Genomic DNA, 13,309 nt, shown 5'->3' with positions numbered 1-13,309 from the left:
TCTCTCTCTCTGTCTTCTTCTCTTCCAAGTGTCCACCACAACGACTCAGAACGATTCTCTTTATCAGGCCATGAAGGAAAGAGGACCGGCTTCTTGCTTTTTGTTTTCATTCTCCTTGTCTTTCACACAAACGGCGCTCGGAGATTGCAGGGTTCTTGTGTTTTTAAATATTTCCTACCATCTCTCGCGATTGATTTGACCTGACTTCCTCAACCGACCAACGGTCCAACAATCAAAAATACCCTCTTCGCTGGCCCACAGGTTAACCAAATTCTCAAATTTCCATACCCGACCAACAACAATTGTTTGCAGGCAATAGGCCCCTATTGGAGGATTCCATTCTTGTATCTGTTCAGGCTCTGGCTCTCTTAGCCTCTGCTCTTTTGCCCTTTATCTTGAGCTGGATGTTTGGTCAGCCCTGTGTGTCTTTCTCTTCTTGCCTTTCTACTACTGGATGTACGCTTGACCCTGACCGACAGTACTCTGTTTACCTTCTGAGCGATCGATCAAAAAAGTGTTACTGTTACTGTTAATCGTTAATCGCCAAAGGCTCTTCATTAGTAATTAATACATCTATGAGGTGCTGCCACACGTATCTGTATTCTAATTATATAATTATTCAATGCTAATCTTTGTCATAATTTATTCGTCTTAGTTATGGATTAGTTAACTCGCTGCTTGTTTACGTTGATGTCATCGTGGGTTGACCTAACAACTAGCGTATAAAACACGAAATCTGGCCAGAAGGCTGGAAACATCAGCAATAGTCAACTAATACAATATCCAACGCCAGACAGGCACTGCCAATTCGTCTTGTGAGCCCTATCAGATAGTCTTGGTGACCCTGTGTTTTTTCTGGAATATGCATTTGCAGGAGAAATATAGAATCTGAAGCTCCCGGGCGCTCTACTTCAGCAGTTCTGCCGCCTACGCCTATCCCACAACATACGACTTAAAGCCCACAGGCTGAGGTTCCAACGACTCAGTAATAATGTCAGCCATAAGTTCATGGCCCATACGGCCATTGGCTCTGTGTTTAGTGGGCCTTGCGCTTCTTCCAAATGTATCGCAGGCCAGTCCGTCTGTTAACGTTGCCTTGAGCGCTTCATTCAATTCAGCTCCTTACCTCGTGGAACTCCTGTAAGCCACCTAACTACCATTAGCCATTTCCTTACTGACATGTGAATACCAGAGAAACAGCGGCTGAAGAGAATTCGACATCCTATTTTCCCCTCCTCGATCGCATTGCCGATGGTAGATTTGTGGATGCCACCACCGAGAAAGACCTCTACGAACAATTCATTCAGGTGCTTAGCGAAGATGGCCATATCACGGATCCCGTTACCCTGTCATCATTTAAATTTGCATTGTCAATTCGATCCACTGCGCCGAGAATCCAGGCTCATTACCAATATTATAACTCCTCCGTTAAGAATTCGTTGATGGCAGCGCAGGATGCTGTGTGTCAGGTTTGGGCGCATTATGACGGATCTCAGTATTGTTCACCTACTTTAGAGCATGCACAGCAGCCTTTAATTGCTGGAAGGGACGAGTGCGTGAGTCGTTGATTTGTTTGAAAAGCGAGCGAGAAGAATAGTGGGATGGTTTGAAACCCTGCTGACTGCTGTTCCTTCTAGGTCACTTGAGAAACTGCTTCCTTTCGATCGTGTGTTGGCTGTTCCAAAAGCCGAAGATGAGGAAAACCGGCAATCGCTAGTTTTATATGCGGATATAACCTCGCCTTTATTCAGCGAGTTCCACAAGGCAGTCAGCAAAAGAGCCAGAGATGGTGAGATGTCTTACAGAGTCCGTTACCGGCCATCGACGGCAGCTTCTAGACCAGCAAAGCCTCTTTTCGTTAGTGGTTATGGAGTAGAACTTTATCTCAAACGTACCGATTATATCATGATTGATGATCGCGCTTCAGGAAAAGGCGACTCTAAGGAGGCTCTCCTTGACTCAAAGCCAACATTGACAGTTGACAGACTCTCTGACAGCCCTACTGCTGACCTTGAACCTCTTTCTTCATCTGAAGTGTCAACCCTTGGATTGAATGCTGCGAGCTTTGTCATGGACAGTGATGACCCATTCGATACCCTAATCAAATTATCTGATGATTTCCCTAGGCATTCAAAGACAATTGCTGGCGTTAATGCAACCTCAGAATTCCTCGCTGAATATGAGGAAAATAGGAAAAATGGATTGCAGCCAGGTATAAACACCATGTGGATCAACGGTGTTCAAATGTCTCCTCAAAACATCGATGCTTTTTCCCTTCTAGCCCATCTAAGGCAGGAGCGGAAACTAATGAACTCGCTTAATGAACTTGGGTTGCAAGTACAAGAAGCCATCAAGCTTTTGTCTAATCCAGCCATCGCAATGGCCCAGAAAGTACACACAAGCCAGAGGTACGACTATCGAGATGATATTGAGGGAGGGGGAGTTATCATCTGGCTCAATGATCTGGAAAAGGATTCTCGATATGAAGATTGGTCAGACGATATCATCACAGTAAGTTGACAGCTATTCTAAATTCCTTCAGAACCGCGTGCTTATAAATTAATATAGCTTCTGCAACCAACGTATCCTGGCCAATTCCATGAACTCCGTCGTGATGTCCACAACGTCATTGTTCCCTTGGACCTGGCAAATAAGGAGGACATCACTCTCTTTGTCGAGGAGATACAAGCTTTTGTTCTGAACAATGTCCCTATTAGATTCGGATTGGTTCCAACCCAGCTTAGTGAGCTCTCTAAGGAGCAGGCAAAGATTGCTTATTATTTGAATAAAACTTACGGACTGGAGTCTGTGTTTAGTTATTTCACTGGGGTTTGTCTTTGTCAAGCTATGTTATCCCCACATATGCAGAGGTGCTAACTTACTTACCTTAGATATACTCATCTCAGAAGCTCAATTTGCCCAGCAAAGTTGATTTTGAAACAGCTATCAAAGACAGGGAGCCGAAAGATGATCAGTCAGTAATCTTGTTTGAAGAAGTGCTGAAATCTACTGAACTCGATGCCTTGATACAAAAGTCTAGAGGCTATCTCAAGAGATTAGCTCTCGACGGAGAGAATCCTCCTGTATATGCCAACGCTATCCCCATTGAGCGTGACGAGCGATGGATGCACTTCCTAATCGACAGGTTGTTTAAAGATGTGCAAGGCTTGCAGCGACGTATCTATGAAGGGGAGTACAAGGAAGATGTTTGGCTTCCCAGCTTTTACCTGGAAGAAGCATCTCCCAAATTCAACGCATTTATTATCCCCGACGACCCCAGTGACATAACCCTGAAAAGCATAAACGATGCTTATTCGAAATATAAGGAAGCTTTTGAGACCATCCCACGAATACCAGGGGAGCGTGGTTCTGGCATAGAGGAATGGGCCCAACTGGCACTTGTTATCGATCTAGATGATGAACATGGTGCAAAGCAATTAGCTAATGTTGTTGCTTTCCATAAAGCAAACCCAGGGGTGGAGGTTTTGATACTGCACAAGCCTTCTATGCCAGAAAATGGGCAAGGCTTGTCCACTGAACTGCATAAACTCCTTGATGACGGACGTGATCTGGAAATAGATGCTCTCGACGCTTTACTTGACAAGGAAACGAAGAGCGAGAGGACTTCAACCGATGCACAGAGGTTTTACTCAACTATCCAGCCAGTGATAACTGAGCTAGGAGCGGACGGGAATGGCATGCATATAATTTTGAATGGAAGATTGATTGGGCCCCTCAACCAAACAACAGTCTTGGACACTCAGGATCTAGAATTGGTACTGCAGTATGAACGTTCCAAGCGTCTTACTCCTGTGGTATCGGCCCTCGAGTCACTAGAAGAAACCGATAAAATCCGTGATCACCTTGCCTTTGCAAGACTCACATCCATGGTAGCACTCTCGACAATTTCGGATATCCCAGAAGGAACTTTCCAAAGGCCCCCGATGATCCGCACTGAAATTTTCAATAGCTGGGTTACCAAGCATTCAGCAATTACCGTATCAAAGTCCGAAGCTCCTTTGATCAAAATTGTTGCGACATTAGACCCCGCAACAGAAGTTGCTCAGCGGTGGATTCCCATCTTGAAAGTTTTGTCCCAGCTCCACGGCGTCTCTCTACAGATATTCTTGACTCCTCTTGAGGCCATTAAGGAACTACCAGTGAAAAGGTTTTACAGGCATGTCCTTGAACCTGCACCATCGTTCTACGACGATGGCTCACTGAATCGACCTGGTGCTTCTTTCCATGGGGTTCCCCAGGAAGCATTATTGAACCTCGGCATGGATGTTCCCCCGTCATGGCTTGTGGCTCCTAAAGACTCAGTCCACGATCTAGATAATATCAAGTTGAGCTCTCTAAAAGAAGGCACCAATGTTGATGCCATTTACGAGCTTGAACATATCTTGATTGAGGGCCATTCCCGCGATATATCCAGGAACAAGCCTCCGAGGGGTGTCCAACTACTTCTGGGAACCGAAAGGGACCCTCATTTTACTGATACCATTATCATGGCAAATCTCGGTTATTTCCAGTTTAAGGCACAACCAGGGCACTGGCAGATAACATTGAAACCAGGCAGGAGCGATAACATTTTCAATCTCGATAGCGTTGGTGGCATGGGTTACAGCCCTAAGCCTGGTGACGATAACAACGAAGTCTCGTTACTGTCATTCCAAGGAAAGACCCTTTTTCCTCGTTTGTCTCGCAAACCTGGCCACGAATCGGATGACGTCCTCGAGGATGGATCTAAGAAACAAGGTTCAGCAAAAAATCTTCTCTCTCAGGGGCTTGATTTCGCATCTGGTGTTTTTTCTGGTGTATCAAAGACACGAAAGGAGAAACATGCGGACATTAACATTTTCTCAGTTGCCAGTGGCCATTTGTATGAGCGAATGCTGAACATCATGATGCTATCTGTGACGAAGCATACGAAACATTCTGTCAAATTCTGGTTCATTGAGCAATTCCTTTCACCTTCATTCAAGACATTTGTCCCTCACTTGGCTGAAAAGTACGGATTTTCTTATGAGATGGTTACATATAAATGGCCACATTGGCTTCGCCCACAGCGTGAAAAACAGAGAGAGATTTGGGGTTACAAAATCCTCTTTCTTGATGTGCTTTTCCCCTTGTCATTAGATAAGGTTATTTTCGTGGATGCAGACCAAATTGTTCGGACTGACATGTACGATCTCGTTTCTCTCGATCTGGAGGGAGCTCCATATGGCTTCACGCCAATGTGTGACTCCCGCACTGAGATCGAAGGCTTCCGGTTCTGGAACCAAGGATACTGGAAACGTTTCTTGCGCGGTCGACCGTACCACATTTCTGCGCTATATGTTGTTGACCTAAACCGCTTCCGTGCCATCGCCGCTGGTGATAGGCTTAGAGGACAATACCAATCTCTATCTGCTGATCCAGAGAGTCTATCTAACCTTGACCAGGACCTACCAAACCACATGCAGCATTCCATTCCTATCAAGAGTCTTCCCCAGGACTGGCTTTGGTGCGAGACATGGTGTTCTGACGAGTCTCTCAAGACCGCCAAAACGATTGACCTCTGCAATAACCCGATGACCAAGGAACCAAAGCTCGACAGGGCAAGAAGACAAGTGCCTGAATGGACTGTTTATGATGAAGAGATTGCACAGCTGGCACGAACAGTCGGCGCGAAAGACACTGAGTCGGATCATACCCAGAAAGAAGCCGAAAAGACAGAACCAGAGGATATGAACAAGGACGAGCTGTGAAATGCGAATCCTCATTAAAATTTACTATACACAGATTTCTAGATTTACCAGCCGATGTTTAGATACTAATTATCTATTCTATATCTTTTTTGTCTCCACTTCTAAGGGCGGCGAGCTCCGCTGTCCGTCTGCGGGCCATGTGTCACGTGCATTTGCTTTAATCTTCCCACCATCTATAAATCAACGCCCATCCTGTAGTGGAAAGAATGTACTCATATGAAGGCAGTTCCAGGGGGTTTTAGAGATAATCAGTTATAATTTGTTTTAAAGCATAGTATTGTCTTTTTTTCTGATTAGTTCACTATGGATTCTAAGGATCCATCACAAAAACCAGGGGAGGCAGAGGAAGTAGTGGTCATGGCCTCTTCAAGGGCAATAATCTCGGGCATACTTACGCCAGCTACTATTGTCATTTCAACTGCAACAGGCAAAATCACATCTATTTCCAAGACTGTGCTACCTGAATCTGAATTTAAAGGTCACAATATCACGTATAAGGATTATTCTCCATGGGTTCTTATGCCGGGTCTTGTCGATGCCCATGTGCATCTAAATGAACCTGGGCGAACAGAATGGGAAGGATTCTATACGGGCACTCAAGCAGCGGCCTTTGGTGGTGTGACCACCGTCATTGATATGCCGTTGAATTCCATCCCCCCAACAACGACAGTTCCATGGCTGGAGGAAAAGGTTAAAGCGGCGGAGGGCCAATGTTGGGTTGACTATGGCTTCTATGGAGGGCTAGTGCCGAACAACGTTCCTGAATTGAAATCCTTGGTAAAAAGTAATGTAAAAGGGTTTAAAGGGTTTTTGATTGACAGCGGTGTATGTATCGCTTGAATTATGCTTAAGGGTCGAAAAATAGCCGCTAAAACTTTCGATAGGTGGAGGAGTTTCCAGCTGTTTCCTCAGGAGATATCAAATCTGCAATGGAGGAACTAGCAGACGAGAAAACTGTTCTTATGTTCCACGCTGAGATGGAAAGCCCAGGGAACTCAGAAGGTCAGGGACATGGAGGATGCAGTTTATCCAAGGCCCCAACATCATATTCGACTTTCCTGTCATCCCGACCTCCCAAGCTTGAGACCACCGCAGTACGGGAGATTCTATCACTCTCTCACGTTGCGCCAGACTTGCCTTTGCATATTGTACACTTATCTGCTGTCGAATCAATCCCTATGCTGCGTGAGGCTCGTGGGAAAGGAGCAAAGATAACTGCAGAAACATGCTTCCATTACCTGTCTCTAGCTGCCGAAGATATCCAAGATGGTGATACGAGGTTCAAATGTTGTCCTCCAGTCCGTGGAAAGGCCAATCAAGACCAGCTTTGGGACGAGCTACTTCGCCATTCCTCAGATGGGGTTATAAAAACAGTGGTATCTGATCACTCGCCTTGTACGCCTAATTTGAAGATGCTTCCCAGCCATATCCCTGGGAACACAGGGGAAGTAAAATCCGGTAATTTTATGGAAGCTTGGGGAGGTATATCATCGGTGGGTCTTGGGCTTCCCATCCTATGGACTGAAATACAAAGGCGATACAAGGGAGATTCCACTCCTGGGGGAAGACCATTCTTAGAGGAGATCGCTCGATGGTGCTGCAGCAATACTGCTGCACAGGTATCATGCGATAAGCTAAAAGGCTCCTTGGCTGTCGGCTTTGATGGCGATGTGTGCATTTTCGATGACAAGGCAGAATGGGTGGTTGAACCAAGCACCATGCTGTTCAGAAACAAATGTTCCCCGTACCAGGGCAAAACCATGAAGGGTATCGTAAGGGAGACCTGGTTGAGAGGCCAGAAGGTATTTACTCGGTCTGAGGGCTTCCATGGAAAGTGCAGCGGTGTTCGAGTTTGATCAAGCCAAGATTATATGGCCTGGTCGTCCTCGAATTTGTCCCTGAATAATACATGCATGCAATCCAAATGGTAACTATTACCCATGTTAACACCAAGGCAAGACAAGGCAATATGTAGTGCTTCAAATCTTCCTTCTGTCTAACAGTTTAAAATATTAAATAACACTCTATTCATTTGTGCAGTGTTCGCGCTCTATTTGACAATAACTTACCTTCATTCCTGTTCAAACCTGCTCTCTTTCTCCCTCCATTTGTCACGAACTCTCCTTCGAGCTCCACCGTTGACACCTTTACCCCATATCTCCTCTTTCTCACCATCCTTAAACGAAACAGATGTAGATACTTTGGCTGGGACCTGGTTCTTATCATGAGGTGGATCTTCAACCAGCCCAATAAACACCTTCTTCTCAACCTTAGCCTTCTCTTTTGCCTTTGCCTTTGCTACTTTTCGGAGGTAAGAGGCATAAACCACCACTTCAGCAACACCAACCAATATCCCAACAAATAGAGAGACGAACACCCGAAATGGTTGCGAAGAAGGCGCGTGAGGATAATAGTAATAGGCGTGAGGGTCGATGCTTCGGACGCTAGAATGTTTTGACCAAGGCAGTAAGGTAGACAGCTTTGGTATTCGGAAATTAGACAGACCCCAGTAAGTCGCAAATCCGGTAAATAGTATAGAGACGAGAATGTTTAGCACTAGAGAAGGAGTGATAGGATCGGATTCGTCATTCTCCATAAGAACGGACTGTTTAGTTCCATTGTGTATCCGACTCGAGGGAGAAGCAAATATCGCAGCAGGTTGACGTTTCGATTCGGATGGGGCGAGAGGATGGAGGAGGGAATTGTATTGGTTTTGTTCTGCTTCTGCCAACAGCTTCGCTTTCAGGGCAAGGTATTCCGGACTCTAAAGCAGGTCTGTTAGACAACAAAATCAGATAGAATATTATGTGGAAGTCACTCACTGGTGCAGGTTTCGGAGGTGGAGGAGGAATGTAGAGCTTCGTTCCACGGAGCAGGCTGTTCAATGTATACTTGCTGCCTTCGCAAGTCAGAGAATCAACCGTTTCCGCGACATCATCTTCTTCATTCGTATTTGTTAATTTCGATGGATTAGAAGAGAGCCTCCGTGCAATTGATATTAGCTGCTCATGGGATATAGGATCGTTCAAGCTGGGAGTTTCAGCTAAAGAAAGCTCCTCGCGTGCTGTCGTGGGAAGAGCTTTGATCGCCGATACGATGCCTGGTGTAGCTGTCAATAGCACCATTATGGCTTAAGCAAAGGTGTGGCTCATCTATATTCTGTATACACCTTTTTAAAAACCCGAAATACCAGCTATATGTATATATATAGCAGTGCAAGTCCTCCGAGCGAAGCTGTTGACATGGCCATGTTGTTTTTCGACGGATCCAAAAAACGACGTCACTCTTTGGCGATTTTCCCACCACCACCACCAGAATATTGAGTGTTAATCGGGGACACAGTGCTGCCGCAACTTCCACTGCTCTCAACCATAGCATATCGTATCCACAGACGCGCGTACCTTTGAATTATGAGTCGCTGATACTCAAATATATCCAAGTGTCGTCAAACTACGCGCCAAAGACCCGTGAAGCCCATCGCCATGGCAGAGAGAGAAGCAGACAAGTATACCGTCTTCCCCCACATCCACTTTTCACAACCACTTGAATAGAACAGAGACCGTGAGAATATTAGCTGATAGATGGGATTATACAGAAAGCGAACACTCCCTACGACGGGCTCGAATCCCCGTGGAATCCCCGCCGCTCCCTTCGTCGACAATGTTTCCGACTACGTGACTACCAGGGCGGATGTTGAGCCCACCCTACGGTCATTCCAGGAGATGGTGTCGAAATATCAGTTTATGGAGGTCAACACACAGAGACGTGCGCAGGGACTGCAGCAAAAAATTCCAGACATAAGGAAAACACTGGAGACAGTCCGGTTTTTAAAGTCCCGGCGAGAGGTGCGGACTCGATTACGTCCAACGGCTCTGTTTGGTACAGGGTCTCTTTAACATTGATAGCTAATAATGTCTGCCAGGCTGGTACCAACGAACCTATTCAAACTACATTCGACATGAACGATACGCTGTATGCTCATGCGACTTTATTACCCGACGACACAGACGAGGTGTTTCTATGGCTTGGAGCAAATGTCATGCTTGCATATCCTATCGATGAGGCAGAGCAGCTACTGGAAGAGAAGTTACAGGCGGCAGAATTGAGCTTTAAGAACTGTGAAGAGGATATGGAGTTTTTGAGGGAACAGGTTACGGTCAGTTTACCTCTTTTATTTGAACGGAAAATACGGGTGTCTTAACTAATTGTTTGGTTCTAGACTCTTGAAGTCGCAACGGCCCGTGTGTATAACTGGGATGTGGTACAAAGGCGGAGGGAGAAGGCTGAAGGTAAGGAAGAGGAATCAAAAGGTGAAACGGGACGGATACGGACAGACGGTTAGATCTAGATGGGTATCATAAAAAATAAGCACCACTTTCTATGCTTGTTTTCCTGTCAACTAATGGCCGTTAACCCATTTAGTATAACGTGGGAATATAATGCAAGGGTAGAAGTTTGATATATACAAACATGTATTGCTCTAGTTTCTAGTGACTGGTGGTAGTATTCACATTATTTGATAGCTGAGACATCGTACAAGGGGAGTCATATAAACATGTCAAATGAGAGAGCATGCTTTAGCCAGAAGGGATAAGATGATTAAGTCAGTATTGTACTATTGAATTATTCTCTAATGAAATCTCTAGTGCACCTCTAAATGAAAGGAAGAGGAAATGCAGAGAATCCACGAGTAGGAATATCAACATGGCGGATGCATCAAAATTCTGTGCAAAGCCAACGGGTAATGTGCAAGAAGTGAAGGACGTATTAAAGCAAATATGTTGACTCCGCAATAGATCAAGTTGGCCAAATCCCAATCTAAAACATGCTACCAGAGCATCAAGAAAAAAGGAAGCATCAGGTACAAGGGTGCTTAGGCTGCATTGTGAGAGATATTAAAGCAGCATAACTAAGCGTAAGATGTAGCTGAAGGTGTAGATGTGAAATAAGACATGAAAAGGACGGCGGAAAAAGAACAATACGCAATTTAAATGGCAGGCATATGGTGGTGCTCATGAGGTAAGCATATGCATAACAGTATGGAGTCAAACGAGACATAACAAAGAGAGAAAGGAAAGAAAAGGAAAGAAAAAGCCCTGGCACACCCTACCAACCTTTCAATAGGACATCATAAATCATAATATATGCGTTTATATAAAAAAAAAAAACGTACATCGGATAGAGTGTACTGTGGTGGTTAGTTGCCTGAAATTAACAAGCAACGTCATCTTCGTCATCGTCTGGAGGCGGTAAAGTTCCCGCTGCAGCACCGTCCATCATGGTGGAAAGGTCGCTACTGGGATTCTGGGCTTTAGTAAAGATATCATCGCCGATAAAAGTCCAGGATTCTTCGATTCCGTCTAGGAAATCTCCATTGTTCTCCTCTTCAATTCCTTCATTGGACGGGCTGCCGGCGGCAGAACGGCGCAGATAAGTAAGGGTTTTGGCGTATTCAAGATCACGGTATATCGACTGGATAGCTTTGCCAACACCGTCTTCCTGTGGTACGAGTTAGTTAATTTTCGATACACAAATAATATGCAATTGGGGATAAAGCGTACCTGACGTATCCGTTCGCCGATTTGCTTTGCTTTTATTATCATGCGCTGGCTATTGGTTGCTTCCCACAAAGCTCTAGTAAAGGTAGCAGAATTTAGCTTCTTCATACAAATACCGACACCTAAATCCTGCACACGGATGCCGAAGAAGAACTGATCTCCGAAGAAAGGTTTCACAATTGTAGGTACGCCCGCTCTAAGACTAGCTCCGGTGGTACCAGCTCCACCGTGATGAGCAACGGCATCAACCTGGGCAAATAACCAGTCATGGGGCGCAGAGTCGATTTTATAGATATCTGGAGGGAGCTCGACTTCCACTTGTGAACTCCTTGGGTCGCCGTGCCTATCGGACCAGCCTTTGGACAGAATGCATCGCACACCGGTCTTCAGGACAGAATCGATGACGGTTCTTGTCATGGCAGCAGGGTCAGAGACGACTATGGAGCCGAATCCAATGTAGACCAGCTTCTTCTTGTCGGCTCTTGCCTTGTTAATAAAGGCAACAAGGTCTTCTGGTGGTGTCCAGTCAGGTTTTGCATCCAAAAACCAGTAGCCAGTCACCCGTACCCATTCTAAATAGTCGGTGGGAGGGGGTACGACCGAAGGGGAAAAGTTGTATAGAAAAGGCACTTTATCCGGCTGCATCTTGTCAAGACTGGTAGGTTTGAGATTGAGTTGGTTCTTTCTCCATCGGTTGATTTGTCCAGAGATAGCCTTCCAAAATACGGTATCAAAAACGACGTAAGTTAGTTTATTGTAAGTACCTCCTAGATTGCGGTCTGGGACAGCAAAGGCATGGGGATAAGCTGCTGTTTTTGTCCAGGGCATAGTGAAGGCACGGAAGTATGGTATCCCCAAAGCTTCGGCAACGTGAATTCCGGCCATGGCACTGGGTGATTCTATCAGGACATCAGAGTCTTGACAACCCTTCCAGGAGGAGGCAAGGAGGTCGTCTATCCATCCGCGAAAATTTTCAGATGCTTCTTTTAAGAAAGCATATGTAAACATGCCGTTGTCAACGCATATTCGCATGAGTTCGGCAGGATCGCCATCGATCGGCGCAAAGTCGATACCATGCTCTCTTATCCAGCCTTCAAACTCCTTGTGGGTTGCTATCCGGGGTTTGTGTCCTTCTTCTAGCAAGCCCTTGCAGAGTGAGATGTAAGGCTGAACGTCACCGCGAGAGCCTATGGTAAGGCAGGTTATTCGCAGGGGTTCTGTTGGTTTGAAGTTGATGATAGATGCCGAGTTGTCATCGAAAAACATGGGTGAGTTATCTTGGGATAGGTTGGATATTGAGGATTTGAGAGTTTGAGTGTCAAAGGCGTCGTTCGCATTGCCATCGGCAAGGCCTGATCCGCTATTGCTGCCCATTTCTGCCGTAGCTCCTACTTCGTTTTCACTGACTCCTGTACTTCTGCTTCTCTGGCGGCCGCTCACTTGGTCATATAGTCGCTGGAGCTCTTCTTCTGTCTCTGGCGGGAAAGTAGCAGGCAGCTCCTGCTGGCCCTGGTGGGCCAGGAGTTCGCAGAGTCTCCAGAATGCTCTTGACATCTTGCCAGAGGAGGAGGATACAAAGGGACTAAGGGAGCGATAGACAGTGTTTGGCGAAGGGACAGGGGGCAGCGAGATACTTCTGGGGAAGTAGGAGGCTATGGAGCGCTTAAGGTCTCGCGGTATCAGCGGCCACATAGTACGACGGTCTCCATGCTTGCGGTAATTAATAGAATTGTAACTAGTTGGTTAGAGGGATACGAGGGTGTATGTATTAGATATATCAGAGTCAGCTATGTTGGTTGAAGAAGCAGCTGTAGTGCTGGGTTGTTCGAAAGCTAAGTGAAGTTGAAGACGAAGACGAAGTTGAGGTTGAAGTTGAGGTTGACGAGCGGAAAAATGTTGCGGCTCTGACGTTATGCGCTTCTAGCTATCCCAAAGCAGCAACGCCAGAGCGTCACATGTCTGCAGTCACATGTTCCGGCCGCCAGGACGGCGTTTGGCGTT

General features: G+C 45.9%; 5 protein-coding genes across 6 annotated transcripts; 3 read left to right on the top strand and 2 right to left on the bottom strand.

The window, feature by feature from the left end:
• The first annotated feature begins 106 nt into the window (after positions 1-106).
• TERG_00994 (uncharacterized protein) lies at positions 107-5,868 on the top strand. Of its 2 annotated transcripts, none has more exons than XM_047747689.1 (2): positions 107-2,511; positions 2,569-5,868. In XM_047747689.1, the coding sequence occupies exon 2, from the start codon at positions 3,126-3,128 to the stop codon at positions 5,748-5,750; it is 2,625 nt and encodes an 874-aa protein (XP_047603653.1). In that variant the 5' UTR covers positions 107-2,511; positions 2,569-3,125; the 3' UTR covers positions 5,751-5,868. The 2 variants fall into 2 exon arrangements, with proteins under 2 accessions (XP_047603653.1, XP_047605289.1); XM_047749207.1 differs by having other exon boundaries at positions 107-2,829; positions 2,892-5,868.
• An 811-nt stretch (positions 5,869-6,679) lies between these two features.
• Positions 6,680-7,606, top strand: TERG_00993 (uncharacterized protein; the record flags this gene model as incomplete). The annotated part of the gene is made up of 1 exon (XM_003238958.2): positions 6,680-7,606. The coding sequence occupies one exon, from the start codon at positions 6,680-6,682 to the stop codon at positions 7,604-7,606; it is 927 nt and encodes a 308-aa protein (XP_003239006.2).
• Positions 7,607-7,821: 215 nt separating this feature from the next.
• On the bottom strand, positions 7,822-8,875 carry TERG_00992 (uncharacterized protein; the record flags this gene model as incomplete). The annotated part of the gene is made up of 2 exons (XM_003238957.1): positions 7,822-8,514; positions 8,573-8,875. The coding sequence occupies 2 exons, from the start codon at positions 8,873-8,875 to the stop codon at positions 7,822-7,824; spliced, it is 996 nt and encodes a 331-aa protein (XP_003239005.1).
• A 357-nt stretch (positions 8,876-9,232) lies between these two features.
• TERG_00991 (uncharacterized protein) lies at positions 9,233-10,092 on the top strand (the record flags this gene model as incomplete). Its single annotated transcript, XM_003238956.1, has 4 exons — positions 9,233-9,255; positions 9,346-9,595; positions 9,673-9,906; positions 9,970-10,092. 4 exons carry the CDS (start codon positions 9,233-9,235, stop codon positions 10,090-10,092), a joined length of 630 nt encoding a protein of 209 aa, XP_003239004.1.
• TERG_00990 (sterol 3-beta-glucosyltransferase) lies at positions 10,033-13,308 on the bottom strand. The gene is made up of 2 exons (XM_003238955.2): positions 11,312-13,308; positions 10,033-11,249 (listed from the first exon to the last, which is right to left on the bottom strand). Exons 1-2 carry the CDS (start codon positions 12,998-13,000, stop codon positions 10,962-10,964), a joined length of 1,977 nt encoding a protein of 658 aa, XP_003239003.1. The 5' UTR covers positions 13,001-13,308; the 3' UTR covers positions 10,033-10,961.
• Between the last annotated feature and the right edge of the window lies 1 nt (position 13,309).

This window comes from Trichophyton rubrum (genome assembly GCF_000151425.1).
Source record: "Trichophyton rubrum CBS 118892 genomic scaffold supercont2.1, whole genome shotgun sequence".
In the NCBI taxonomy this organism is placed as follows: Eukaryota; Fungi; Ascomycota; class Eurotiomycetes; order Onygenales; family Arthrodermataceae; genus Trichophyton; species Trichophyton rubrum.
Note: the sequence above shows the minus strand (reverse complement) of the source record. Positions and strands in the feature narration are given on the sequence as shown.

Coding starts and splice junctions, on each gene's coding strand:
- TERG_00994 (XM_047747689.1), top strand. CDS start 3,126: ATGCACTTCCTAATCGACAGGTTGTTTAAAGATGTGCAAGGCTTGCAG.
- TERG_00990 (XM_003238955.2), bottom strand. CDS start 13,000: ATGTGGCCGCTGATACCGCGAGACCTTAAGCGCTCCATAGCCTCCTAC. Junction 11,250..11,311: donor TCGGCGAACGGATACGTCAG/GTACGCTTTATC, acceptor CTCGTACCACAG/GAAGACGGTGTTGGCAAAGC.